We start from the raw sequence: 25,935 nt of genomic DNA, 5'->3' as shown, positions 1-25,935 counted from the left end.
TTTCTCCAAATCAGCAACTGTGCCTGTCCCGTGTGCTGCAGGAGAGACTGCGCAGGTCACAGAGTTCTTTCCGTGGTTCCGAACTTTCCTCCTGAACCTTTCGGGAAGGTGAATAGATCAAATTTAAACTTCTAGGGCTGGAATATTCATGTAACGAAATAGTGTTCTTTAGGATGTTGTTATACAGTCTAAGCCTGAACGGTGATACTAAATTTGAGTTGACGTTGTTTGTTGTTTTTTTTTTCTTAAAAGATTTTATTTATTTCTTTGTCAGAGAGAGAGAGAGCGAGCAAGCGTGCACAAGCAGGCTCCCGGCTGAGCAGGGAGCCCGAGTCAGGACTCGATCCCAGGATCCCGGGATCATGACCTGAGCTGAAGGCAAACGCTTCACTGACTGAGCCCCAGGGGCCCCCTGCGTTGGCGTTGTTTCAAGTCCCTGTTTTCTAGCTCCCCTGTGCAGTCAGACGCAGCGCGCAGCTCACGATTAGCAAGAACACTTTCTCCCTTTCCTGTTTTGGCCCATCTCCAGTGCACCTCCATCTCCAGGCCCGAGGAAAGTTCCTCCATCATCTAGCAGCCTTCTTGCACCAGGTGCATTCACTGGTGCCACCTGCAGGAACAATGCTCAAGCCCCATTGTCCAGCTCCAGTTTGGAGCAGCCATGAATGCGCCCTGCATTGGTCTGTTGGGGCCGCCAGCAGCATCTTCTGCTGCCAGGGAACTGGAAATTAAACAACAGTTGGAGCCCTGTAGCGTGGTATGGACACGTACACAGGCCACGCTTGGGTGTATACACATGTATACCAACGTGTGTCCATGCACGCGCGCACACACACACACACACACACACACACACACACAGAAGGAACTTTAAAAACACAGCTGTGGACTTGGACCCCAATATGATTATTCCCGAAACCCACTCAAAACTCAGAAAACAGTTAATTTGAAAGGAATTGTAGAAAGGCGTTCTGCAGGTATCGCAATACATGAATATGTTTGTCCACACATATAAAGTCGCACGTATAAAATGGAGACAGATACACACAAAAAAATCAAACACAAAGACTGTGAGAAATTTTGATTCACGTATTTTTTTGTGGTAGCCCTTGATCTCACAACCATCATGCCAGAGATGGAGAATTTAGGTATGGTAAAACTTCAGCAGTCATCGTCCACGTGAAAAGGAATTTATTCTGCAAAACTCAGTAAAGACCTGCGAGTGCACACACAGTATTCTCAGGGTGCGATCGCTTTCTGTTTTTTCCTTGTCTTATTCACGGATGGACTTAACATACTTACTTAACATACTCTAAAGAAGGTAATTTTTTTTTTTCTGAGATTTTATTTATTTGAGAGAGAGCAAGAGAACTTGAGCAAGGGGGGGAGGGGCAGAGGGAGAAGGAGAAGCAGGCTCCCCGCTGAGCAAGGAGCCCTGTGTGGGGCTGGATCCCAGGACCCTGAAATCATGACCTGAGCTGAAGGCAGAGGCTTAACCCAGGCATCCCTAATCTTATAAAACCAAGTTAAAGTGACAAAAAAGGAAGGGAGAAAGGAAAATGATGGGGGGGGGGGGTGCAGAAGAACACGGATTCTGTTTGACCAAAGGAAGTCCATGACATTAATTGCAGGTGCGTGACGAGCCCTCACGGGGCTCCGCCTCAGCAGCCTCTCTGCCAGCAGCTCCAGCGGGGTTGGCAGCAGGGGAGCAGCAGCTCCTAAGGCCTGGGTAGTGCAGGACATGGGAGCTTCTAGAGCTGATCAGTCCTGCCGTCCGCAGGTCCACAGAGCCTCCGGCCTTCATGCTCCTGTATCTCCTCTGTGTGCCCTTTGGTTTGTGATGCAAGCTGTCCTTTTTAAAAATTCAGCCACGTTGCTGTTGAGGCGAAAATCCTGCTCTTACCCGTGTTCAGTAGCACCTGAGGGTCAGCAGTGGGGACAGTGGGGATAGCGGACATCCAGGAGCCCGCTGCACAGGCAGGCTCTGGCAGGCCCTGTAGCCGTGCCCATCAGAGAGCCACAGGATGTGTCCGCACTGAATCCCCACCATCGGGCGTGAGTGTGCTCGTCTGGTGCAGAGTTCTTTAATGGAGGATGTTCTGGAGGGTGTCCCTGGGTCCTGGCACACAGTCAGGGGACCCCCGCTCTCGGGCAGAGCCGTCCAGCCCCGTGTCCTCAGTTACTGATAGCACCATGTGGACAGTCGCTTTCTCGGTTGTGCGTTGGGGATGCTCTGGGGACGTGTGTGTCCATGAGGCCTGAGATTCTGGTGCCAGGCCCACAGCGCCTCAGATCTGGAAGGCTGGTATGAGGCGGACCATTACCCCTTATAATTGGGGCATAAGTGAGCTAATTCCAGTGACACTTTGAGCCTATGTATGGCCTCAGATTTGAGGATTTCAAGGCACAATTACTACCCAGATCTTCACAGGTAAAATATTGGATCCTTAGCGATATTAAACTTTCTCCCAGGCAGGAGTAATGTTCTGTTTGCACTAGCAGAAGACCAAGCATGCATGTGTGTGGCCGCAGCCCTCAGTGGCCCCGTTGGTGGGGGTGGGGGAAGGGAGCAGATGCAGAGGTGCCCACTGGTGCTCGGTGGGCAGCGCCTCCGGCTGGTGGGAATGTTCCTCCTCCCTCTGAACTGTGCTGCAGCCATAGCTGGGTCAGTGCCTTTCCTCAGCCCCAGCAGCACCTCCTGAAGTCCCTTACCCTTCAGGGCCGTTTGACAAGTTGGGGCAGAGTCCTTACTGATGGACGGTCTTAAGGAGGCTGGTCTGTGCCTTGTAACTTCCAGCCGTGGCGAGCTGCTCCCTGGTTGTGATCTGTTCACATCCTGCCTATCGGTAGGGGGTGGGGGGTGGGGGGTCCTTGGCCTCGGCCTTTAATGTAGACATCACAGCCTTGAGAACACTGTCCCCGACCGAGGCCACTCAGTAGCCACCAAGTACAGCCAGAGGGACCAGAACAAGGAGGGCTTGGTTCTGCCATCTGGCCCGAGCCCATGCATGGCAAGACTCCTGAGGGCCCACTTCTGCCGGGAGGCCTGCGTGTGGAGGACATGTCGGGAGAGCTAACAGCCTGCCGCTGTGTCGAGCGGACAAATGATCATTTTATGGGATTTTGTGCAACTGGAACCAGGGGCATGCAGACGACATCCTGGAGCCCCTGTGGCATTGCAGGTGTCACTGCGGGTAAGCTGCATCCCCAGGAGGGCATGGGGCACCCCCTCCCAGGCCCTGGGTGACCACGAACCCCAGGATGCATGAGCAGCGGAGTCCACTGTGCATGGAGCAGTGACGGGAAGGCAGCTCCCAGAAAGTCCAAGGGATTTGGTGAATTCTGTAGTTGTGAGAATTAAGTTGCTCCCTCTAGGAAAAAGTCTAGCTGTTAACAGCTTTGCATGTGTACCTGGACCGGCGAGAAAGGTGTGGCCGTCACCCCCTGGAGGGCTTGGCTGCAGGGACACTGCCATCTGGACATGCGGACAGGTGTCAAAGGAGAGATGGCGTCCATGTTCAGCCCTCAGTGCTCAGAAGGGCCTCCGAATGCTGACCTTCCCCATCTCTGTCTCCTTGTCGCTCTGTGCAGCAGGCACCAGAACGCTGTCCTTTCCCCACAGCGTTTGACCCACAGCGTGGGTCGTTTGAAAAGAGGTATTTAGAAGGAACGCTGCTTATTGGGTGTGTCCAGATGTCGAGGTTGTTTTCTGTGGCATCTCCCTGTGTGTTCACAGTCCCCAGTCCTGCGGAGCCCAGAGCAGCTGTTAGGAGCCTGCTGACAGCCGGAGCTGCTCCCTGCGATGGAGGGGGGTGGAGGGGGGCACGGGGGCGGGGCGGCAGGGTGGGAGGCCGACGCTAGCCTGACCGGCAGCTCTGGCTTCTGCCAGGACTCACGTGCCTGCAGCACAGTTTAAGGCAAAGATCTGCCTTCTTGAGTTGTGTGATCTGTAACCTTTTTGTGTGTTTAGTAGGGTGGTGGCGTAGATGCTGGTTTTAGTGTCAGAAATTTGAGAAAAGAGAGTCCCCTTTGAGTAGTGTCTGACTCTTCAATCTGTACAAGAAGTCCTCCGGAACACCCTGATGAAATGTAGCTTTCCGTTGTGATTATAGGAAGTTTATGGACAGTGATGGGATTATTTAATAGACTCACCTGAGGTCGTTTGAAAATACCTGCTTTTAGGGGTACCTGGGGGGCTTAGTCGGTGAAGCATCTGCCTTTGGCTTAGGTCACGATTCTGTCCCAGGGTCCTGGCATCCGCCCCGTGTCGGGCTCCCTGCTCCGCAGAGAGCCTGCTTCTCCCTCTCCCTCTGCCTGCTGCTCCCCCTGCTGGTGCGCTCTCTGTCTCTGTTAAATAAATAAAATAAAAGCTTTAAAAAAAAAGAAAGAAAGAAAGCAAACCTGTTTTTAGAATCAGAGAGAAAGTGAGAACTGGAGAAAAGGGCTTTGAGCTGATTTGTTGGAGTGGCTTTTCGATGGCTGGGAAAGCTGGTGCCTGGCATCCGTGGCAGACAGGGGTCTCTGGGAAATGGGTCACACACAGACTTCCTGGGCCCACGGCTTGTCCTAGGCTCCTGGCCCCCTGCGGGCTAGAGAAGGGGAGCCTCCTGTGGGTACCTGAGCCCCCGCAGGAGACCCCTGAGGGACCCAGAGCAGAGGAGGACACATCTTTCAGGGCGCATGGGGTCCCTGCTCCGCTATGCTGCCTGCCCTGTGCCCAGCGTGTGCGCAGCCGTCCCGGGATATTGTCAGGGTCGGGGGGACCTGGGGAGGGAAGAAGCGGCTGTCCAGGAGTGCTAGGGCCCGTGCCCGTGTACGCATGTGCCCCTCCGAGCTGCTGCCCTCCCCCCGCCGCGGTGGGGCTTCCTCATGACCCTGTGCACACAGAACGCTCTGCTTCGGACCGTGGCATCGTCCCGTCCTTGCTAAGGTCCTTATAGCCCCGCAGGTCTGTTTTTCCTTATTTTGCTGGGTGAAAAATTTCAGGTTTGTAAACCAACCATCCGCAGGTTCTGGGTGCTTGACTTTGTCCCTATTCCTACAGAAATGGTTTTTTCCTGACTAAACTTTGGAACAGAGGTCACTGATTTGTTTTGCACCGGAAACGCCGTTTTAATGAATGCCAACCTGAAGGAGTTCCTTTTCAGGAAAGTAAAGGCAGGGGTCATGATCGCGCGCTCAAGCCGGGCACGGCTCCTCCCTTCTCTCGTGGGGACGCGCGGGGCGGGGCAGGGTCTCTTGTTGCCGGTGGATTCCCTCGCAGCCAGGAGCAGGCAGGGCTTTCCGTGGCTCATGGCTGGCGCCAGGCGTGGCCCCGGACTTCCCGGCAGTTGTGGGAAGGATATTCTGGGCCTTGGCAAATTTGGGCTTCAAAGATGTTTTTACCAAAGAATCCTCTATGTGGCACCAAGGCTCTGGCCGTGGGAAAGGAGGAGGGGGCTTTGGAGGACCCGCCCCCTGGTCCGAGCCAGGTTTGTGGCATCTCCTTCTCTGCCATCTTGCCATCAGTTCACGTGGCAAGGCTGCCGTGCCTTTGTCCTACCGAACACTCCGTTATCCCTGGTGGTCGGTTTCCTGCTGAGCGGACTTCCGGGAGGGGGCGTGGCACCATCAGAGCAGGTGCCCTGAGTGTGTGCCCACCTGTGCGTGCCGTGCATGGCGTGTTTTCCTCCTGCTCCAGCAGTGTAATCCAGGCTAGGAGAGCAGCCCCGCGTGTGGGTGGCATGGGCCTCAGCCCTCGAGGCCGGGCGTTGGGACAGACCGCGGCGCGTCCCTTCCCGTCCTCTGACCAGACTGCCTGTCTGTCCGTGGAGCTTCCTGACTCACTGGCTTTGCACTCATCTCCTCTCGCCCACCCGCCTTCCAGGGCTCCCTCCAGACGCTCCTTGTCTGTGGACGTCTTCCCGGTTGCTGTAGCCCCTGTTCTTCATGAGAGCAGGAATTCCCCTGGTTCAAGGGCAGCATCATTTGCCGCGAGTCTTTATTGACTTAAGTCTTTATGAACACGTTCCCTGGTGCAGAAGCCGGGATTGACGTGAATCCCTCCCCCGACCTGCCGCAGTACCCCTTGAGCATTCGGGACCGCAAGGCAGAGAGGTGTCCGTGCCGTCTGTCCTGGTCCACGTCTGCGCTCACAGCGGGTGCACAGGAGCGGAACGGTAGCTGGAGGTCATCGCTGGGGCGATGGCACCTGGCCGGCTCTGCCTCTGTCTTCTCACATGTGTGTTTTTCCTCCACAGAGAGGTGCCTGGAAGACCACGAGCTGGTGGTCCAGGTGGAGAGCACCATGGCAAGCGAGAGCAAGTTTTTATTTAGGAAGAATTATGCAAAATACGAGTTTTTCAAAAATCCTACGGTGAGAGTCTTAACCTCTTTAGGTTCAGGGTTTCGGACTCTCAAACTCTTGGGGTTGATGTTTGGGATCCGTAGCAGCCGTGGATAATGGAAGTGAGACGGATACGGGGGTGGCAGAGGGTTTGAGAACCCGGTCTGCTGTCTCACGAGATGTCCTCACTCGGAACTCGGTCTCCGATGCTTAACTAAATGCCCTTGTGGTGGCCAGACGTGACGAGGGCGTTTTACGTGGTCACAGAGGGAAAAAGGGGGTTTGTAGGAACGTTTTGAACGCTAGGGGCCCTGTAAGGCTGCTTTTCCCCACTTTTAAACCAACCTAATGTATTTGTTTTCCCATTTCCTTAGAATTTCTTCCCAGAGCAGATGGTCACTTGGTGTCAGCAGTCCAACGGCGGTCACAACCAGCTTCTGCAGGTACTGGGCAGGGACGCGCTTCTGGGTGGACGTCCTCTCCAGTGGCCGTGGCGGCTCCCCAGAAGCTAGACGGGGTTGCCACCTTCGTACCAGCCCTGGCTCCTATCGGGGTTTAGAGTAACCAGAAGTAATGGTTGGTTGGAAAATGGGGGTGTAGCCAGGCTCCTTCATGGCGAAACACTGACCAGCAGGATGAGCTTCCTCCCGGCTAGAAGCAGCGTGAGCAGAAGGGCAGGACAGAGCTCTGGGGATCTCCACACAGACCCTGAGCCCCCTTACCGGGAAGAGGGCTGACATAAAACCCTTGAGAAGGTAGCAGAGTGTACGTTAAAATGAGTTTCATATCATGTCTCCCTCTGCCTTCTGAAGTCTGTTTGAGAAATCGTGGCCTTTCCCCAGCCCCTCCCCGTGGCCCTGGCTGAGTTGCCCATGCTCTCCCAGGGAAGACGGGAATGGGGACAGTTAGGCTGTGCCCCGAGAAAACGTGTCTGTGTACGGCATGTCGCGTGAGAGAACAGACCTTTCACGAACACAGCCAGCATTCTCCAGGCGGCCTCAGGTTAAGAGAAACCACGAAAATTTAGCTCCTGCAGAATTCTGCCTGCTGTCCTGCTTTGTCTGCTCTCCGGATTACCAGGCCTGTTTTCACCTCCTGAACGGTGAGGGCTTCAGAGCTCCGTTCTGGGGTTTCCCAAAGCCCCCTTGATCCCTACGCCCTGACCCTGACCACAGCATTTGTGCTGTGTCCACTGGCCTGTCCACCTGCGGGAGGAGCCGTGTCCCTCGCAGTCCCTTAAAGAAGACCCAACCCTGTCACTGCTCTGGCCTTGCTCCTGGACCTGTCTCTTGACCTCGGTTTCCCAAGGCAGGCATGCTGCATGAGGGGTCAGCTGGGACGTCAGTGTCACCCAGGTGTTCCTGGAGAGATGCATCAGCTCACCTTTCCGTGGAGGGCGACACGGTGGATGTGACGTGCTCGGTCTCCTTCCACACAGCTCCCAGTGCTTCCTGTCACCCTAATTTTTAATGAGGCTGCGTGTTTTATGGGAACCCAGGAGAAAGGGAGGGCCCTTAACTCTCCTGTCTAATAGGGAATCTGCGACGTCCTGTGTTTTCGTCAATGATGGGAAGGTCCATTGGCTCGCGTGGGCATGAATGTCCTGCACACCGATTTACGTGGGGTTTTAAGATTTTTGAAAGGAAAACCATCGTTTGAAAATGCTTGGTTTGACCAAAAATGAGTGTTTTTGTAATTCAGAAGATGTCAGAGTGTCCACGACGGCAGTGAGACGCACCTGCTCCTGGCCAGCGGCAGCAGCTTCTGACTCTGATGCGTCTCTCCAACAGAACTTCCTGAACTCCAGTAGCTGCCCTGAAATCCAGGGGTTCTTGCACGTGAAGGAGCTGGGGAGGAAGTCGTGGAGAAAGCTGTACGTGTGTTTGCGGAGATCAGGCCTTTATTGCTCCACCAAGGGGGCGTCCAAGGTGGGTTTTAAAGCCGCTGCTGCCACCACCGTCACCCCAGGCTGGGGGCAGTCAGAGGGGACGCGGCTTCCTTGGAAAAGCACATCTGGGTCCCCCGCGCTTGTGATAACTGGAGAAGCTGTCTCCCAGTTCCCGGCCCACTGGTCTCCCTCGGAAGCCGGGCGACTGCCCAGACCTGCGGGCCCCCGGGCCGGCCAGCCCCGGTCTTGGGAGCAGAGTCTCCTTGGCGGCCTGAGTCCCTGGAGGATGCTGACTCAGTTTCCAGGGTATGGAACTGGGCACCCGGGCTGGCCATGGGGTGGCTGGTAGATGGTCGCCATGCTAGTACGCATTACCGTAGATATTTCCAGGAAGGGATTGGAGCTGGGCATGTATGTCCAGGAAGGGCAGGTGAGAGATGGAAGCTACAGCGGCAGGCGTCCACAGCTGGGGTGCTGGGGGCTCGCCCTGCTGGCTGGTGTCCTTGCACACTCCCGCTTGCACACTGTCCTTGTGTGTGTGAACACACCCTGCAGTGGGAGAGGGCCCCACAGACTGTGGCCAAGTGTGCGTCATTCCAGGAGAGAGGAGGGAGGGTCTGGGGGGACCCCAGGCGAGGGCGCTGGGGGCCAGGCCACCTTCAAGCCACTCTGGGCAGTTAGTGGCTGCCCCGCGTGAGCTGGGGACGAGGGGCGGGGGCAGGGGCAGGTGGAGCCGTTTCCATCTCCTACGGGGCTGGGAAGGCAACTTGATTTCCTGACTTCCCAGGGCCCTCCCTCGTGAAAGCTGACCCCAGAGCAGGAAGGAGAACTAGGATGATGGAAGGGCAGGGACGAGGATGGGACAAGCTGTCGAGGGAAGACTGTGGGATGTCTGGACCTTACACACCACGGCTGCAGAGGTGGCCCGGGCCAGACGAGGCAGCATGCTCTCCACTTTGAACCTTAGGCTCTAGAGGTTCTCTGGTCTTCACTTTGAATGTTTGGTTCAGGAGCTTTGATACAGCATATGGCAGAGTCTCAAATAAATATGCTGTCTCGTGGGGTTTTTGGCTTTTTTAAAGATTTCGTTTATTGCTTTGAGAGAGAGACGGCGAGCATGAGGGAGCACAGGCAGGGGTGGGAGCAGCCGGCAGAGGGGGCTGAGCCGGGAGCAGGGAGCCTGACAACACGAGGCTCCATCCCAGGACCATGGGATTATGACCTGAGGCAGACGCTCATGCAACTGAGCCGCCCAGGAGCCCCACTGTTGCAGTCTGGGCGATGGGTTCTCTTGGCGAGGGCTGGGTGCCCTTGGTCCTCCTCAGCACTTACTCTAAATAACTGGTGGGCTCTGAGAGAGGGATGCACACACAGTGTGCACAGACCGCTCCTTTGACGAGCACGCAGGAGTGCCTGCCGTCTGCCGCGTGGCTGACCCCCCCTCTCCCGCAGGAGCCCCGACACCTGCAGCTGCTTGGGGGCTTGGAGGAGAGCAGCGTCTTCTCACTGATCGCCGGCAAGAAGCAGTACGGTGCGCCTACCGACTACGGCTTCTGCATAAAGGTACCGCCCTCCTGCCCTGTTTGGAGTCTGTGTCTCCCCGTGGCATCCCACCAGGGGCTTCGAGATGGAACCCGAGACTCCTGTCTTGGCGCTGGGGTTGTTTAGGTTATTTTGTTACAGAAACACAAGTTCCCGGTGCACTGATTCATTCCCACTTCCCACTCTGTGTCGCTCTCTGAGTAGCTAGCACCTTGGGGAGAGGCAGAGAACGTGGTGGGCAGTGGATCAGTGGCTCCGTGGCTCAGCGACCCCGGCCTGTCACTTGGATGGTCTCCGGGGTACTGAGAGCCAACACTTCCCATACGGGCTTATGTTCCCCGGGACAATGGGTGTGCCCCCGCCCTGCCTCTGTGCTCACGTGTGTGAGAGCATGGGCTCATGCATATTTCCACATGTGTACACATATGAATACACAGATTTGCTCACGTACATGCACATGTGTGTACACGTGCACACATAGATGGGGACACATACATATGCTCACATACACACACATGCGTACACATGCACATGCAGACGTGGATCTATCCTGTGCTCAAACACGTGCACACGCAGACATGGATCCGTCCTGTGCTCACACACATGTACACACAGATGCGGACATGTGCTCCCATACGCACACTTGCACACATGTGCAGAGCTACGGGAATGGAGACGCACACGTATGTCCGTGTGCACATACCCATGTGCAGGGCCCACTCTCCCCTGTGGAGGCCGAGCCGATGTCAGGGACGGTCACAGTAGAGGCTGCTTCCTGTGTACGCAGGGTTCGTGGGCTGCTCCGCTAAGGGCCCTCCCGCCCCGTCTCACTGCGTCTTCCCAGCTGCTCGTGTGGGAGCTGAAGCGGCCCCATAGCTCACACCCACTCCAGAGAGCGTGTGTGCGGACTCCCCAGCCCGGCTGACCTGCGAGCCTGGACCCTACCCAACCTGAGGAGAGGCCAGGGAGCGGGAGCACACTGTTCCCACAAATCCCAGCTTGTGTTTCACCTGGCAAAGCTTCCTGGGCTTGTGAGGAGCAGGAGCCCAGCGCCCGAGGTCCCCGGGAAAGCAACACAGGGGCGGCCTCTGCAGGGGCTGGGGCCACTGAAGCCCGGGTGACCAGCATCCCCTCCATTCCCACCAGTGCACACTTGCACCGGGTCCCCCCCGTCGCCAGGTAGACCCTGCCTGTGCTTGGGCCCCTGCCAGCCCTCCACAGCGGCATGTGTGACAGTGACCCTCCACCCGCCCCAGTCTACTTGCCCCCCAAATTCCCTTCTCCGGGCTGACGCTGTCCACAGTCTCTGGACCGTTCATGGGTCCCACCTTGGGGCCACTCAGATATGCCACAGGTCCTGACCCCATCAGGGGCTTCTCCCCTCACTGGCCAAGCCCCACAGGAGCCCTTTCTCAGCTGCCACCTCGGTCCTGCTGGGAGGCAACCACACACCTCTTCTTCCATAGCTCTGGGCCCTGTTCTCCAGTTGAATCCAACTTTCCCCTCATAGAGCTGGGCACCCCCTTGCCCCATGGCACCCACCACTTTCCCTTGTGAGAATTTGTGTCCTCTGAAATCCCTCTCTTTGGAGCTGGCCGAGCCCTCGTGACTAAACCCAACCTAGGCTGGTCCATGCCAGGCGGAGAACGCAGCCTCTCTGGTCTCCTCCTGTGGGCTGGCTGGTGCGCGCCGGGCCCAGGCCTGCCCGGCACGGGCGTGTTCTGCATTCACCATGTCACACTCACGGGGTCCCCTCTCACCTCCTGCAGCCCAACAAAGTCAGGAACGAGACGAAGGAGCTGCGGTTGCTGTGTGCCGAAGACGAGCAAGGCAGAATGTGCTGGATGACGGCGTGCAGGCTCCTCAAGGTACGCAGCGTCCCGTGTGCGCCCTGCGTCGCATCGTGGACAGCCCTCCCTGTGGCCTGCCAGCCCTGTGTGCCCGCACGTCCTTCCAAACAGGGTCTCAGAAGCTGCTCCCAGAGGCTTCCCGTTAGGTCAGAGCTGACATCCGACTGCGGTCCCTGCCGTTCGGGGATGTGGTGGGACTCAGAGCGGCGCCCCTGGTTTCTCCCACCAGATGCCAGGAGCACCTCAACCAGTGAGACAACCAGAAACGTCTCCAGATGTGACCGGATGTCCCTGGGTGGGGCGTGGGGGCGGGGGACTGCACCAGCTGAGAGCCTGGGGTCTAGGGAAATAGGAATAGAAAGACCAGAGCAGGCACCAGGGAGAGAGAGAGCACGTCGCTCATCAGGAGGGTTAATGACTTCAGAGACGGAGCATCACACTCTCGCTTCCCAAAAAGCAGGGGCCACGAGGGAAACGTGGCCCACCATGCAGCTCCCCACAGCGCCCGACGGACGTAGCGTCTCCTGCCTACACGTTCTTAAGGGAGTCTGCTGCGTAGAACCACGGTGCCCTCGGCAGCCACTCCCAGTAACCTCCACGGTGATTGCGTGTGACCCCGTGGTGATTCCGTGTGACCCCGCGGTGAAGGCTAGGCATGTAATGGCAGAGGACACCTCACTTCTGCGATCCTTGGAAAAGCCCCTTTGCGCAAACCCATGCCCCACATGGCTGCCGTTCCTTATGTACATAAAGTGCATGGGCATCGCAGCGTTGTGTGCAGTGGTTGTGCAAGGTGAACGTCTGGGTGTCTGGAGGAGAAGGCGCGGTCAGCAGTGGCTGACCCGTGCCAGGGGTCTAGATTCCTAGAATTTATGAAATTTATGAAAATGCCAACCTTCACCAAAGCTTCCAGCCAGGCAGAGAGTCAGGGCAGAGCCACCTAGAGAAACAGACCTGCTGAAGGAGGCATAGCTCGTGACCACTTGGAGATGCCGGGGGCCACCTGCTCCAAGCAAGGGCGTCCTGGAAGCCTCCCTTCCCCAGAACTGCGTATTGTTTTATTTTTGCTGCCTTTTAAACAGAGAGGGGTTAAGTGCAAAATGTTACTATTTTGTAACATTAACATTTCAGGGAGGGGACGTTAATGTGGGTACGGGACACCGGAGATTGGAGGTGACTCCTTGACAAGCCAAATGTACAGGTTATGGGATTTCCATTTGGAGGATACTCCTCGGTGACATGAAGAATGGGGTCCCCAATGGAGTGTGTTGTGGGAAAATTCCCGGGACATATTATTAAGAATTAAAAAGCGAAATGCTCCCTCGGTTGTAGGAGCAAGGAGAGGAGAAGCTAAAATGCACCTGTGGATCTGCTGGTGTGCACGGGGGTCTCGGTGAGACGCGGGTGGGGCAGGCGGGGGGGACACCTTCCGTAGTTCTGTATGCGCGTGGTTTTTTTGGATCTGCGATATATAGTCTTGGAAAAAGCAAGAAAGGAAGCGGGAGCACAGTAACGCTGTGGGATTGGTGCTTTGGGGTCGTGCACAGCCAATCCAGGGAGCGAGGTCTCCGCCAGGCATCGTGTGTGGGATGGCAGGGCCAGCGGAATGGAACCGGGCACGGGGAGGGAAACACGCAGAACGAGCGGTGACGGTCATATCCAGTGTTACCGTTAGCGCCAACAGAAATGCGTCCCGTCGGAGGTTAACGCAGGATCAGAAACGTTGACAAGTGTTTGCTTTGGGCCAGACTCTGCCTCACGTCTAACCTCGCCGTAGCTCGGTGGCACGCGTGCCCGTCGTGATCCTCCCTGGACTGAGGACAGTGCTGAAGCCCATCGCGTTCTGCCTGGGAGCGGGGGCCAGGGGCCTACTGGTGTGCGCACCATCGGCTCTGGGGCCCCACATTGGGCTCCAGAGCTCGCCACAGCAATCCGCTGCCCTCCGTGAGAGCCAGCAGGAAGGGGAGCCCCGTCCACGTCTGCACGTGGCCTTGTTGCCTCCAGTCAGCCCCAGACTCCACATCCCAAAGGCTGTTCCTGAAGGAAGTGAGGGTCTGGACTGAACAGCTACTAGTGTGGTTGACAAGCTTGGGCCACTCCGGTGACACAGAAGCTGAAGGGCACCTTCAGTTCCAGCTGGTTATGCGCCGCGGCGTCTTACCGCCACCGAGCAGGCTGATGGACCTCCACCCACATGAGAGCGCCTTACTTCGCCACCCCCCTCCCCGTCCCATCTCGAACTGTCTCTATCTCAGAGCAGGAAGCGAAATCAGAAGACTCTAGACCCTCGCCTCGTACCCCGACGTTACCTTCAGAATGGGGTGTGTTTTCTCCCGGGAGTCGAGGCTGTTTGAAGCCATAGGAAGCCTTATAAAGTGCGTCTGTTCCCTCTGCCCAGCTCCTGTACCAGCCGCCCGGATGTGAGCGTGGACTCAGGGCCCTCACTGTCTGTCTCCCTGACAGGGGACCCGACCCATCCATCCACCCTCCCTGGGCTTGCTCAGAGCCAGGTCTCGGTCCAGAGGTCATCTTCCCTGGAGCCCCCGCCCCCAGGCCCTCTCGGACAGCCAGGATTGCCCGGCACTCAGAACATAACAGATGCTTGGAAAACTGAGCTGGATGACAGCGGGCACCACCCAGTCTCCTGTGTCTGCCTGTGACTGTTTCTTTTTGAAGCTCTTCCTCCTGGTGTCCTAGGCAAGGCCGGCATCGACCCGGGGTCGGCAGGGGCAGCAGGCGGGGGCTTGGACCTCAGAGAGTCTGGGTCTGGGGCTGGAGTCCAGGGGTCTCAGTGGCGCAGACTAAGGAGACACTGGGCTGTGCCTTTCCACAGTTCACCAGGGTTCTTGTCGGTAGTGAGTGATGGCAGGTCCCCAGAGCGCTAGTGTTCAGACTGTCCTGTTCCCAGAAGGCGGTCAGACGTGCATGTCCTCCCTGGAGGAAGCGTCACCCTTTTGCTGTCCCCGGTGTATCCAGGAGTCACTCGTGAGTGATGGCTAAGACTGCAACAGCTGTCCGCGTTGTATTAAAATCCTGGGGCTTGTTGGAGAGCAACACCTTATTTTCAGTGAGCCAAGGACCTTTGGTGCCTCTGAATACCATCACAGGTCCTCTTTACAGAATAGCTTGAGCCTGTGTAGGAGAGCATGGGCCCTGCTGTCCCCAGAGACGCTTGCGGGACAAAGCTGGCAGGTAGTATCGGCTGCCGTTCCTCCTTCTTTCCTATTGCGCAGCTAAATGATTTCGTAGCCATGCGGGGGGCCGGGGGGCGTGGAGGGAACATTAACCTTTGTTGCTGTGCTCTATTATCTCCCCCATCCTTCTAGAAGTTTCTGAAACTGCCCTAGAAATTCCTCCCCAGGAGGGGAGGTGTGGCTTCCCAAGCGCAGGTTTCAGTAAGGAAGGCTTGCTGTAGAGACACCCCAGCCCATGCGGGCAGTTCAGATGTCCGTCAGAGACCGTCGTCCCCTGCAGGATTCCCGAAGCACCTCTGCTCAGAGGCGGCCTGCATGCCCCGCCCTGCCCTATCCTTCCCTCCCCACCTCTGCCCCTGTTCCCAGTGCTGTGTGCCAGGCTTCCAGGCCGCAGCAGCCTGAACAACGGGAGCAGGACGAAACAGGAGAGCAAGTGAAATGGACAGAAGGTAGAAACCAAGGTGTGTAAAAACAGGGAACTTGAAATGGGGAGAGGAAACGCCCACTGGACTTCTCTACCTACTGTTGTCTTTTAAGAAGGAAATGTGTGCAAAAACAAAGGAGGCCCTAAAATTGACTGCAAAATCCAGAAGGAGAAAATCAACCACATTTTTAGTTTCTCTAAGTTTCCAGGAACGTTTTAAGTTCTGTGTGGTGCGAACGGTAACAGACCGTGATACCTGTGAGGCACGTGGACATGTCGGTCAGCGTCCCATCCTGCTTCTGGGGCTACACTGTCCCTCCAGAACCCGCTCAGATTTCCTCTCCGTGAATAACCGAGGAACACGGCTGCTTATTTGTACGTCTCCTACAAGACCGTAGCTACCTCAAGGTTGAAAGCGCATCTTGTACTTGCTTTGTATTCCTGGAGCTGAGCCTTCCCGTAATGGATGGTGACCCTAAACCCTTGTGCAGTCTTTGCACAGGGAAATAAACTTCCATCTCGCTTAAGAACGTCAGTGTTGAATGTTTAATTCCATTCCAAGAGAAAGGGACGGCGTGTCATTCACGAGACGGTGTTAACCCCTCAAACACTGTTGCGTGTGGGGAGGCTGTTCGCTCGCGTGGCACACGTTGACTCTTGAACCTGCAGCCGTGGCCATGCCCCTTATGTGGGGACGTCTCTGCAGTTCCTTTACACCCCGGAGCAGGACATCAGCTGTCACTCATCTGTCTTCTTTGTGAAAGTGCCCAGGAGTGTTGCATTCAAGCAGATGTGACTAGGAAATAAGAAACGTTTTGCCCAAAATGGGGGCGAATAATTCTATGGTCACATGTTTTGTTTTGTTTTGTTTTTCCCCCAAGCAATGGAAGGAAGTGTAAAGGAAGAAGAATGATTGGACCGTGTTTCTCTAAAACCCACTCATCTAAAATAAAAAGAGAATACTGTTAAGGAATTGGTACTGTATGTCGTGTCCAGAGGGTTAATAATCTGAAAACTGTCATTTTATGCCAATAAAACTACCTCTCCGAAGGCTGGAGTATTTATTTGTAAGTGGGGAAAACGAGAATTCTTAGTCATGGAACTTCAAAAAATAACTGTAGGAAGTAGACAGCTTCTTTAATACTTAAGGCAGACATAATATTTCAAGACTACAGTGCAAATAAAACACAGTTCGATACTTGCCTAAAAACAAACTAGTTAGATGGCTCGTGGGTCAAGGACGAGTCCTCCGAGTGAGTTATTGGAACCGGGAGCCGTCTTGGGCCGTCCTGAAGGGAGGGTGTGTGTGTTTCCCTTCTTATTCTTTCTTTGGCCTGAATTTGATGATTTTCTTTAATGCTTTGAAAGGGATCCTTAGGCCATTGATTTTGAGCCTTACATTTTCAACTGTTTGTCATGTTTGTATAAGTATTCGATTCGGAGCGTTGGTACAAACACCTGTGTGCACGCATGCCGCACACACTTCTGCTTAGAAGACCACACATGCACACACGCATGTATGGGTGTGTGTTGTTAGGTCACACAAGTTTGGAATACTTACGTCTCTGGGCCCCTGCGTGTGCGCTCTCTCTCTCTGTCAAGTAAATAAATAAAATCAAAAAGAACACATATGTCTGTTTGACATCGATTCTTTGGTCCTTCTGAAATCTGCTGTTACCTGCATCAGGGACACCCGCCCCGACGCCTCACCCCCCTCCCCCGACGTTACTGTGGGTATGTCTGTGTCTGCACGATTTTTTTTTTAAAGATTTTATTTATTTATTTGACAGAGATCAAAAGTAGGCAGAGAGGCAGGCAGAGAGGAGGAAGCAGGCTCCCCGCAGAGCAGGATCCCAGGACCCTGAGATCTTGACCTGAGCCCAAGGCAGCGGCTTAACCCACTGAGCCAACCAGGCGCCTCGTCTGCACGATTTTTCTCCTCCCTGCTGCGTTTCTGCCTTTGCGGGTCCTCGTCTCTGACCAACACCGTGCGATCAGACTTTCTCCTCTGGTCATCTTGACGTTCTCGTTGGCGGGTTTGTTGGGAAAGGTGTCCTTCCGCCGCTTCTCAGGAACGTCGGTGCTTACGTCTGCCATTTGCTGTTTCTTTTCCGTTTGCGCCATCAGCCTGTGTTCATCTCTTTCCCCATTTAAATTGTTTTTGGGGGGTGGGGGCAGGGGAGACCCATCCGTTAGTTTTATTTCTATTTTTAACCTCTGTCCACATTGTTTTTCTCCTTCTCTCTTTCCTGGCTGTCTTGGCACGATCTTCCCCTCGCTGGACCCCAGCGTGCCCGGCTGTCCCCACCGTGGCTGCGCAGGGGTGAGGCTCTTCTCGGTATCTCATCCTAGATTTCAGTTCTTCCCCTGTCTTAAGCCTCTTAAGACTTAGAAGAGGCCGTGTCGTTAATTGGGACTCCTGCTCATCTACACCCACCCTTTCCTGGGTTTGCGCCCCTTTCGGGGACCAGAGGCGTGCCCAGTTCTTCCAGCGTGGGTCTGCTGGCGCGGCCGCCGTCGCCCGAGATGGGTTCGTTTGCCGTCATGCTGTCTCACCTCCACTGTCGAGGGAACTGTCCACAGCCCGGGGGGTGCCTTCCGCCCGCCGCCGCCCTCCGCACCCCGTTCCACTGCCTTCTCTCTGCGCGTCCGTGGAACTCAGCCGCCTTCCGCTTGTGGCTCCGGTGACCGTGACACACGCTCTTCGCCGCTTGGGTTTGTCGCTCTGTCTCCGCGGTCGTGCTGGGATGGGCGGGGACGTGGGTTTCTCCCTGGTAGCCTGCCCCGAGATCCTACAGCCTTTCGTCTTTCTGTCCGTTCTGGAACATGCTTGGCCGGCAGCCCTTGGGTACTTCTCGCGGCCCGTCCCCCATGTTCTCGGAGCACCAGCACCTGCGTGGTGGACCTTCTGGTACTGTTCCAGACACCAGAGGACATCCTGTGGGGTTGAAGCTGGAGATGAGCTACCTCTTGATAACTGCGTCTCCTTGCCCCACCGTCTTCCTTTCCCGTGTAGGCAAGCGGGGACCGGGGTGCAGGCGGGCGGTTACAGGCCAGCGGGACTCTGCTTATTGCCTGGCCCCAGGAAGCATGGACCGTAGGGGGTGGGGAGGGGCAGGCTGTGTGTGTTCGAACCCAGAGCCCTTACTTTACCATGATCCTGAGCGACCAGCCTCACTTCCCTGCTGCATCTATTATTTGTACTTGGGGATAAAGGACGCGTTTCCTGACGTGGAGAGGAGTAAAATGAAATGAAGCTCTTGGAAGTGTACCTGGCCCATAGCAGCATTCACTAAGGTTAACTGTGGAGCTAGACTTTTTAAATTTTTTTTTAAGATTTTTTAAATTTATTTGAGAGAGAGAGAAAGCATGAGCAGGGGGAGGAGCAGAAGCAGAGGGAGAAGCAGGCTCCCCACTGAGCAAAGAGCCCGAGGATGGAAAACACCATCCCAGGACCCTGGGATCATGCCCCAGCTGAAGGCAGATGCTTAACCAACCGAACCCCCAGGCGCCCCTCAATCTTATTATTACATCGTCACTGCCTGCTTCTCCCTTGCCCCCTGCCAGCATGAGAGAGCCAGTAAGCCGCTCCTGTCCACAGGGGACAGGCGTGCAGGGGCCTGGCTGTGCGCCCACAGCGGTGGCTGGGGTCGCTCCCTGTTCCGTACTTTGTGTGGTCCTTCCCTGCACGGGTCTGCCACCTTCTAGGGCTTGTGGGGCTCCAGGGGCCCCGGTGGCTGACTCTGGCCTTCCCCCTGCAGTACGGAATGCTGCTGTACCAGAACTTCAGGATCCCGCCCTCGCGGAAGGCCTTGCTCCCCTCCTTCTGCACGCCGGTGGTGAGTGCGTCTGCGGCGTCCAGAAGGCGGGCCCCTTCCCAGCATCGCGGCTGAGCACAGGTTGTTTCCGAGGAGATGGGTTTGTCTGGCCGGCGGTGTGACTGCTGGGGTCAGGTCCTGTACTGGTCAGGGTGGTGGCTCTGTTTAGGAACTTGGGGACTGTCACCAGCCATGTCTTGCTCTTACCGGGGGCAGCCGTGGCACTATGGCCATGGGTGACCCTGAAGCTTCCCCTCGTGGGAATTAGAGCTGGGAGTGTCCTTGTCCTCAGGATGTCCTCTACTTCCCAAAGGTGGAGGAACACTTCGTCCTCTCCAAACCTTGACCCTTTGGCTCCCCCAGGCCCATTTCTGGGAGGGGCCGGGTGTGCACAGGGAGGGTCCATGTGTTGCCCAGAACTGAGCCCCTGGGGAAGGGACTTGGTGGCTGCCCACCACCCCAGCCCTACGGCACCCCATGGCCTTCAGTGGGGTTTGGGTGCAGTGAGGGGACTGGAGCGTTTCTTATTCCCCTCCAGAGAAACCAAAGCCACCTCTAGGTCAAGGGCCCTCCTGCCACAGAATTTCCACCTGAGCTTTAGAGTGTGGGTCAGGATGTTCCGTCACCCTTCCCCAGCCATCGCTGGCCTGGTTCCCTGCGTTTTAAGAACTTGTGGCCTTTCCTTCCAGCGCAGCGTCTCTGAGAACTCCCTCGTGGCAATGGATTTTTCTGGGCAAACAGGAAGAGTGATCGAGAACCCGGCTGAAGCCCAGAGCGCGGCCCTGGAGGAAGGCCATGCCTGGAGGGTAAGGCCAGGCCGTCCCGTGGACAGGCCCCTCATGGATAGTGCCCCTGCCCCCTGCTGGCCTCCCGGAAGAACGGCCCTGTGGGTGCCGTTGCGGGGACAAGGTGCCGGGAGGAGAGGTGGCATCACAGTCTCAGCTGGGGTTCCTCCATGTTCCCAGGGGGAGGAGCAGAGCCCTCTGACCTCGTGGCTCCAGCACAGAGCTGCCCCTGCTACGGGTGGTCAGCGGCCGTGTGTGGACAGCCCGGAGCCCTCCCACCCTGACACGGCTGGGCGGCGCTCACACCATGGCTCGATCAGCTTCGGGGCCTCGGACAGTCTCTTCCCTTGGAGGCTCCTCCTCCTGACCTCCCCGTGGGGAGAGTGTCCCCCGATTTCAAATTCTCTGAGATTTACAGACAATGTACAAAACGTGAGCCCGCTGGCTCAGAGAGTTCCCTGAACCTCCGCCTCAGAGCGTGTTGGAAAAGAACGTCCCCACGGCCCGGGGTCTCTGTAGGCCAGTGTTTCCCGTGCAGAAGCTCGTGCTTTTCTCCCAGAACGTCCCGGAGTTTCACTGTGTGCTTCAGTCCTGGGGCTGTGGGGATTCCTCAGGATGCTTCTGTTTTCACGCCCGTGGCCAGATGTGGCGGGCTGGGGAGGCGGTATCTCCACAGTCGAGGGCCCCACATCCGGGCCGGGCCTCCCCGCACGGGTGCGTCCCCGGCAGTGGCGGTCCGCGCCGGTCTGCTCTGTCGGCGCTGACGCGGGCGTTCCTTCCGCAGAAGCGAAGCACACGGATGAACATCCCAGGCAGCCAGAGCCCCCTCCACCCTTCCACCCTAAGTACAGGTAAGCGCCTCTTGGCGGCCTGATCCTTGGGTCCAAAGGGTGGCCCCCATCCCTCCCGGAGCTTCCCCTGGCCCCCAGGCCCAGCGTTCGCTAGGAGAGGTGTAGCCGTGGGAGCCAGGGCTGGTGCTGATGGCCGGTTCGCTGTGCCTTCAGGGAAGCCAGTCCCCTCCTTCCCTCTTCCCTCCCGCAGTGATTCACAGGACGCAGCACTGGTTCCACGGCAGGATCTCCAGGGAGGAGTCCCACCGGATCATCAAGCAGCAGGGGCTGGTGGACGGGTAAGGAGGTGGTGGCCTGGGGAGCGGGCTCCTAACCCCTGCTGTGCCGGCTGCACCCTCTGTCTGGTTTCTGAGATCCTGGGTGGCGGCAGTCGCTCCAGCCTCAGTTGGAAGAGGGGAGAATGTGGCTCAGGGTCAGCGGGGGGCAGGGCGGGCTCTGCTGGCCGGCAGCCATAGGAAGATTGTAACCCGCCTGTTCCCAACTTCTGCCTCTTTGGTGCACATCAGACGGACGGACCAAGAGCACAAGCCAGTTTTTCATTCGGTTTTTCATTCGCAGGGCAGGGGCAAACGAAAGAACAATGTTTTTATTTACATTTGATCAGGTGGCTTTTGCTGAGAACAAACAACCCCAAAGCCTTCAAGGCTTCACGCCACAGAGCTGGATCATTTCTCACAGTCAGATCTGGTGGGGGCGGGGGTCCTCCTCACCTGGGCCAGCTGTCCTGGGGGCGGGTCGGCCTTCCGGGTCTGACAGCTGATGTTGGTGTTGGCTGTGGAGCTGGGGCGACTGGGTGTGTGTGCCAGCAGGCTAGCCTGGGGACACTCGCTCTGTGGCCATCATGGGTCCCAGGAGTGACAGAGGTCAAAGCCCGAAGCACAGGCCCTTCTCAGGGCTACTATCCCACTGGCCGATGCAGAGCCCTACAGCCTTGCTCTCCTGGCCAGTGGAGGAGCTGCCCGGGGCCCTGGACGTGCACCTGTGTCCTCCCTCCGACTCCCAGCAGGAGGTACCCTCTGCCTCCCCGCCTCCCTTCATATGTTAGAAGTTTTCCTATAGACATTTTTAAAACTTACGCAGGAGAGAAGAAGATAGTGAGTCCCCATGTGGTCCTTGTCTGGTTTGGATGGTTTGCTCATTTTAGTATGTCTGTGTCCCTTCCTGCACGATTGGCTCCTCCCCGCTCCACCTTCCCTCTCCTGGAGGAGTTTATTTTTTTATTTTTTTAAAGATTTTATTTATTTATTTGAGAGAGAGAGAAAGGGAGAGAGTGAGTACATACACTCAAGCAGGGGGAGGGGCAGGCAGAGGGAGACGGAGAGCAGACCGCCCGCTGAGCAGGGAGCCCGATGCCGGGCTCGATTCTGGGACCCTGGGACCATGACCTGAGCTGAAGGCAGGCACTTAAACGACAGAGCCCCCCAGGTACCCTGCCCTCTTGGATATTTTAAAATAAATTGCAGACATTCTATATTTTACCAGTAAACGTAGTGTGTCTCTAAAACGTAAAGAGCCTTGTATTTTGACATGATTCCTTAATGTCCTCTAAAATCCAGTCTGGGTTCAAATTTCCCTAATTGCTGCGAAAAGAAAAAAAAAAATCCTTGAAACTGAGTTGGTTCAAATAGGGGCTGACGAATGGCATTTGGCTGGTGGGTCTCACGCCTCCTCAGATAGGACGGTGTCCCTCTGCTTCCTTCTCTTCCTCTCGTTGGCTTGTCTGTTGCTGAAGCAGTGGGTGAGTCGCTGGCTGCAAAGGTGGCTGAGCTCGTGACTTTTCCCTCAAGTGAGGGGGTCAGTTTGGAGAAGATGGTTCGGCCCCGCCACCTTCCCGCGGTGACAGAGGAGCTGCTGTTTAGATTCCTAAACACTGGATTTCTTTCAGTCAAAACTTGCTGTTTTTTGTTTGTTTGTTTGTTTGTTTTAAAGATTTTATTTATTTGACAGACAGAGATCACAAGTAGGCAGAGAGGCAGGCAGAGAGAGAGGAAGAAGCAGGCAGAGAGCACTGAGCAGAGCGCCCGATGCAGGGCTCGATCCCAGGATCCTGGGATCATGACCCAAGCCAAAGGCAGCGGCTTAACCACTGAGCCACCCAGGTTTTTGATGCTCACTTTGGCCGACGGGACTTGGTCAAGTCGGTTCCTGAGCTCTTCTGACGCACCACGGACAGTGCTGGATCCCAGAGTGACCCGAGAGCATTCGGCTCCCCTGAATGTTGCTCTTTGGAAACTCGCTCTTTCTAGTGGAAAGTGGCTTCTGGATGTCACAGCCTGTGGGCCCTTTCCAGGGACAGAGCTAGGACATAGGCTCTTTTTCCCTACAGTGAAAAATAAAAATTTGAAACCCTCTCTTTCAGGGTTCACACTGATACTGCAAACTTGGCCGGAAGAGGACAGGTTTTTTCCCCTTGATTTTACTGTATTTCTCTTCTCTTACTCCAAAAATCTTACTAGGACATAATTATTTGTAAAAACTGACTTTCCCTATGTCTCATCACGTCTGGGAAGTAGTCCTGTGGCCCTCGTAATCCTGAAGGCGTGTTCCAGGCAGGTCACGTCCAAGAGCCACGTTTAAACTGGCTCCTCTCCAGGGTTCTAGCAGCAAACCTCTCAGTGGTCAGTGAGGTTCATTTGTCTCTGTTTGCTTTTGATTTTTGTCAGTGGATCTGCTTGGGTTTCGGCTTAATGCTTCTCGTTAAGTTCTACAAAACACAACCGCAGTTCCAGAATCAGAAGGGTGAAACCGGGCGGGCTCCCTGTAGACTCTCCCCTGCCCCCCGCACCTCCTCCACTATGGGGGCCCATTTTATGGGGTCTGCGCGTCCTCTCGCTGTGGCAGGTGCACCCACATGGCGAGGGTCTGCCCTGTCTCGGGCTTGGTGTTTCCAGGCTGATGGTAGGACATTGGGGAGCTGTCCCCTCATAGTTCAGTTCAGCTGATGTCTCTGCTGGTGGTGCCCAGACTCGTGTGGGCGATGGCATGCCACGGCCCCTCAGGCTGCGAGGGGGTGTCCACCTGTCTCCTCTGTTGCCAGGCCGAGTCTCTTTCTAGATATTGCACCCTCCTCGGGCATTTCTTCTCTTTTCCCGTCTGGAAACCGTTTGTATCTTCTGCTCAGCGTTCTCCGTCTGTTTTCTGCAAATGTTCTCTCTCACATCGTTGTGCCGCTTTGGACTTCGCATGTGGCTCGTGTCTGTTTTCTATTTGGTTTGGGTTGTGCAGGCTTCTTTTTTTTTTTTTTAAGATTTTATTTATTTATTTGACAGACAGAGATCACAAGTAGGCAGAGAGGCAGGCAGAGAGAGAGGAGGAAGCAGGCTCCCTGCTGAGCAGAGAGCCTGATGCGGGGCTCGATCCCAGGACCCTGAGATCATGACCTGAGCCAAAGGCAGCGGCTTAACCCACTGAGCCACCCAGGCGCCCCGTACAGGCTTTTTGATGCCAATTTTATGTAGTTGTCTTTATCATTTGTGTCCCTTTTCCGCCTGTATTTTCGGGCCCTTGCCGTGTTGGTTTTGGCTGCTCCGTAAAGGAGTTTGCTCCTGTTCTCAGGGATCCCTGTTGTTTCTGTACTTCCCTTCAGTCTTTTTCTCCCAACTTTTCGCTCCCAGTGTTCCTTTTTGTTTGTCTAGATCCCAGATACATTCAGAATGTATTTATGCTGAGATGCTGTGTAAAGAACCAGTCCTATTTGTTTTCCCTGTGCGGCTGTCACATTGTTCCAAAACTACTGATTTGAAAAGTCACCCTTATCCAGCAACAGCCCCCTGTTTAAAGCATTAGAAGTGAGTCCTCCTCCCCTATGCACCTCTGAAGGGTCTGGCCCGTCTAAGGAGAGGGAAACCAAACAGTGACAGCGTTTGCGTGCAGGGTTATGTAGGTTCCCGGGCTTTCCTCTGATGAGGTCACCACACTGGCTGTGGGATTCATTCCAAGGAAGCCCAGTGGTTCACTTGCCAGGGGGCATCAGATGCCATAAAAGTGAAGGTTCCAGAGGGGATGGGCTGGCGTCATGACCACTCGTGCCCCTCCCGGGACCCCAGGCAACGTGGCACCTGTGTCCCTCTGGATCACGGTGGATGGAACCTCAGAGGCCATGTGGGGACATGTGTGATCTGAGGACACTCCCCTGTGATTCCCAGCCAGGCCCACTCTGCCTTTAAGGGGCTGCCCCTGTGTGTGGGAGCCTTATGGTCCTTTCACACTCGGGCCATGACATTGTGCGTCTGTACCTGTTCTGTTTTGCTTTTTAAGATTTTGTTTATTTGAGAGACAGAGCAAGCACGAGCCAGGGTGTAGGGGGAGAGGGAGAAGGAGAAGCCAACTCCCAATGGAGTAGAGCAGGGAGCCCGATGTGGGGCTTGATCCCAGGACCCGAGATCAGGACCTGAGCCGAAGGCAGGTGCTTCTCCGACGGAGCCCCGAGGTGCCCCATGTTAATGCCTGTTTAAAAAAATAAAACGTGTTGGTCTTTTCACCATTTCCTAGAGTCCTTGTAAGCGAGGTCTCTGTCCGTTCAGGCCCACAGACAAGGATGAGCATCCCTGTCAAATTTCCTCCCACAGACCGGCCGGCCCCCTGGCATCTGCCCCATTAATAAGCCAGGCTTTCTCTCCAGTGTAATCTTCAGCTCTGGTGTCAGGCTGGTCAAAACAAAGGTCAGGATAATGGGACCCATTCAGATGTCATCACCGTGAGGCTAGACTTCCATTAATTGCTGGGCGCTTAGGCAGGAAATGTGTTGGGAAAACAAGGTAAATGCAATAATCAATTCCTAATCTTGACTGATCCCTGCAGAGGTAATGAAAGGAAGACGATTTAGAGAGTCCAGCAACGTGGAGAAAATGACTGAAAGTCAGCCGTAACCTCAGAAGACACAGGGAGTTAGGAAGAGGGGCTGGAAGGAGACAAGGGAGCCTGGCACCCACACGGTGGGGAGGGGTCTTTGAAACCCCCGGGGTCCAGGCGCCCTCCTCCTTTCCCTCCTGCCGCCCACAGCCAGCCCACAGCCTGGAGAAGGATTCTTGCAAGGGCAGATCTAGCGCCGTGGCCTCTGCTGAGTGCCCACTGGTGGCTCCCTTCTTCTCCTGCAGCACTTCGGCTCTGTCCCCCGCCCTCTCTACCCTGGCCCTGCTCACACTGGGCCCGGCCCCGCCCCCGCCCACCCCTCCTGGGCCCCCAGTCTCCAGCTCTGTGCTGTTGGTGAGCCCCGAGGAGCACGCCAGTCCTCCCCTGTGGGGGAGGGAACTTCTCTG

The 25,935-nt window shown here is 56.0% G+C and overlaps 1 protein-coding gene across 11 annotated transcripts in view; it reads left to right on the top strand.

Annotated features, from left to right (window-relative positions):
* The window catches only part of GRB10 (growth factor receptor bound protein 10), a 172,045-nt gene that overhangs the window by 138,767 nt on the left and 7,343 nt on the right, over positions 1-25,935 (top strand). For all 11 annotated transcript variants that reach the window (XM_082692791.1, XM_082692787.1, XM_082692785.1 and 8 more), the window contains 9 exons: positions 6,240-6,355; positions 6,700-6,768; positions 8,116-8,253; positions 9,666-9,776; positions 11,525-11,623; positions 18,985-19,062; positions 19,731-19,847; positions 20,611-20,677; positions 20,868-20,955. In XM_082692791.1, coding sequence (XP_082548917.1) covers positions 6,240-6,355; positions 6,700-6,768; positions 8,116-8,253; positions 9,666-9,776; positions 11,525-11,623; positions 18,985-19,062; positions 19,731-19,847; positions 20,611-20,677; positions 20,868-20,955 — 883 coding nt within the window. The remainder of the gene's footprint in view (positions 1-6,239; positions 6,356-6,699; positions 6,769-8,115; positions 8,254-9,665; positions 9,777-11,524; positions 11,624-18,984; positions 19,063-19,730; positions 19,848-20,610; positions 20,678-20,867; positions 20,956-25,935) is intronic.

Source organism: Mustela nivalis, assembly GCF_964662115.1.
Source record: "Mustela nivalis genome assembly, chromosome: 12".
Classification (NCBI taxonomy): Eukaryota; Metazoa; Chordata; class Mammalia; order Carnivora; family Mustelidae; genus Mustela; species Mustela nivalis.
The sequence above is the reverse complement of the archived record's forward strand: the minus strand, read 5'-3'. Positions and strand labels throughout refer to the sequence as shown.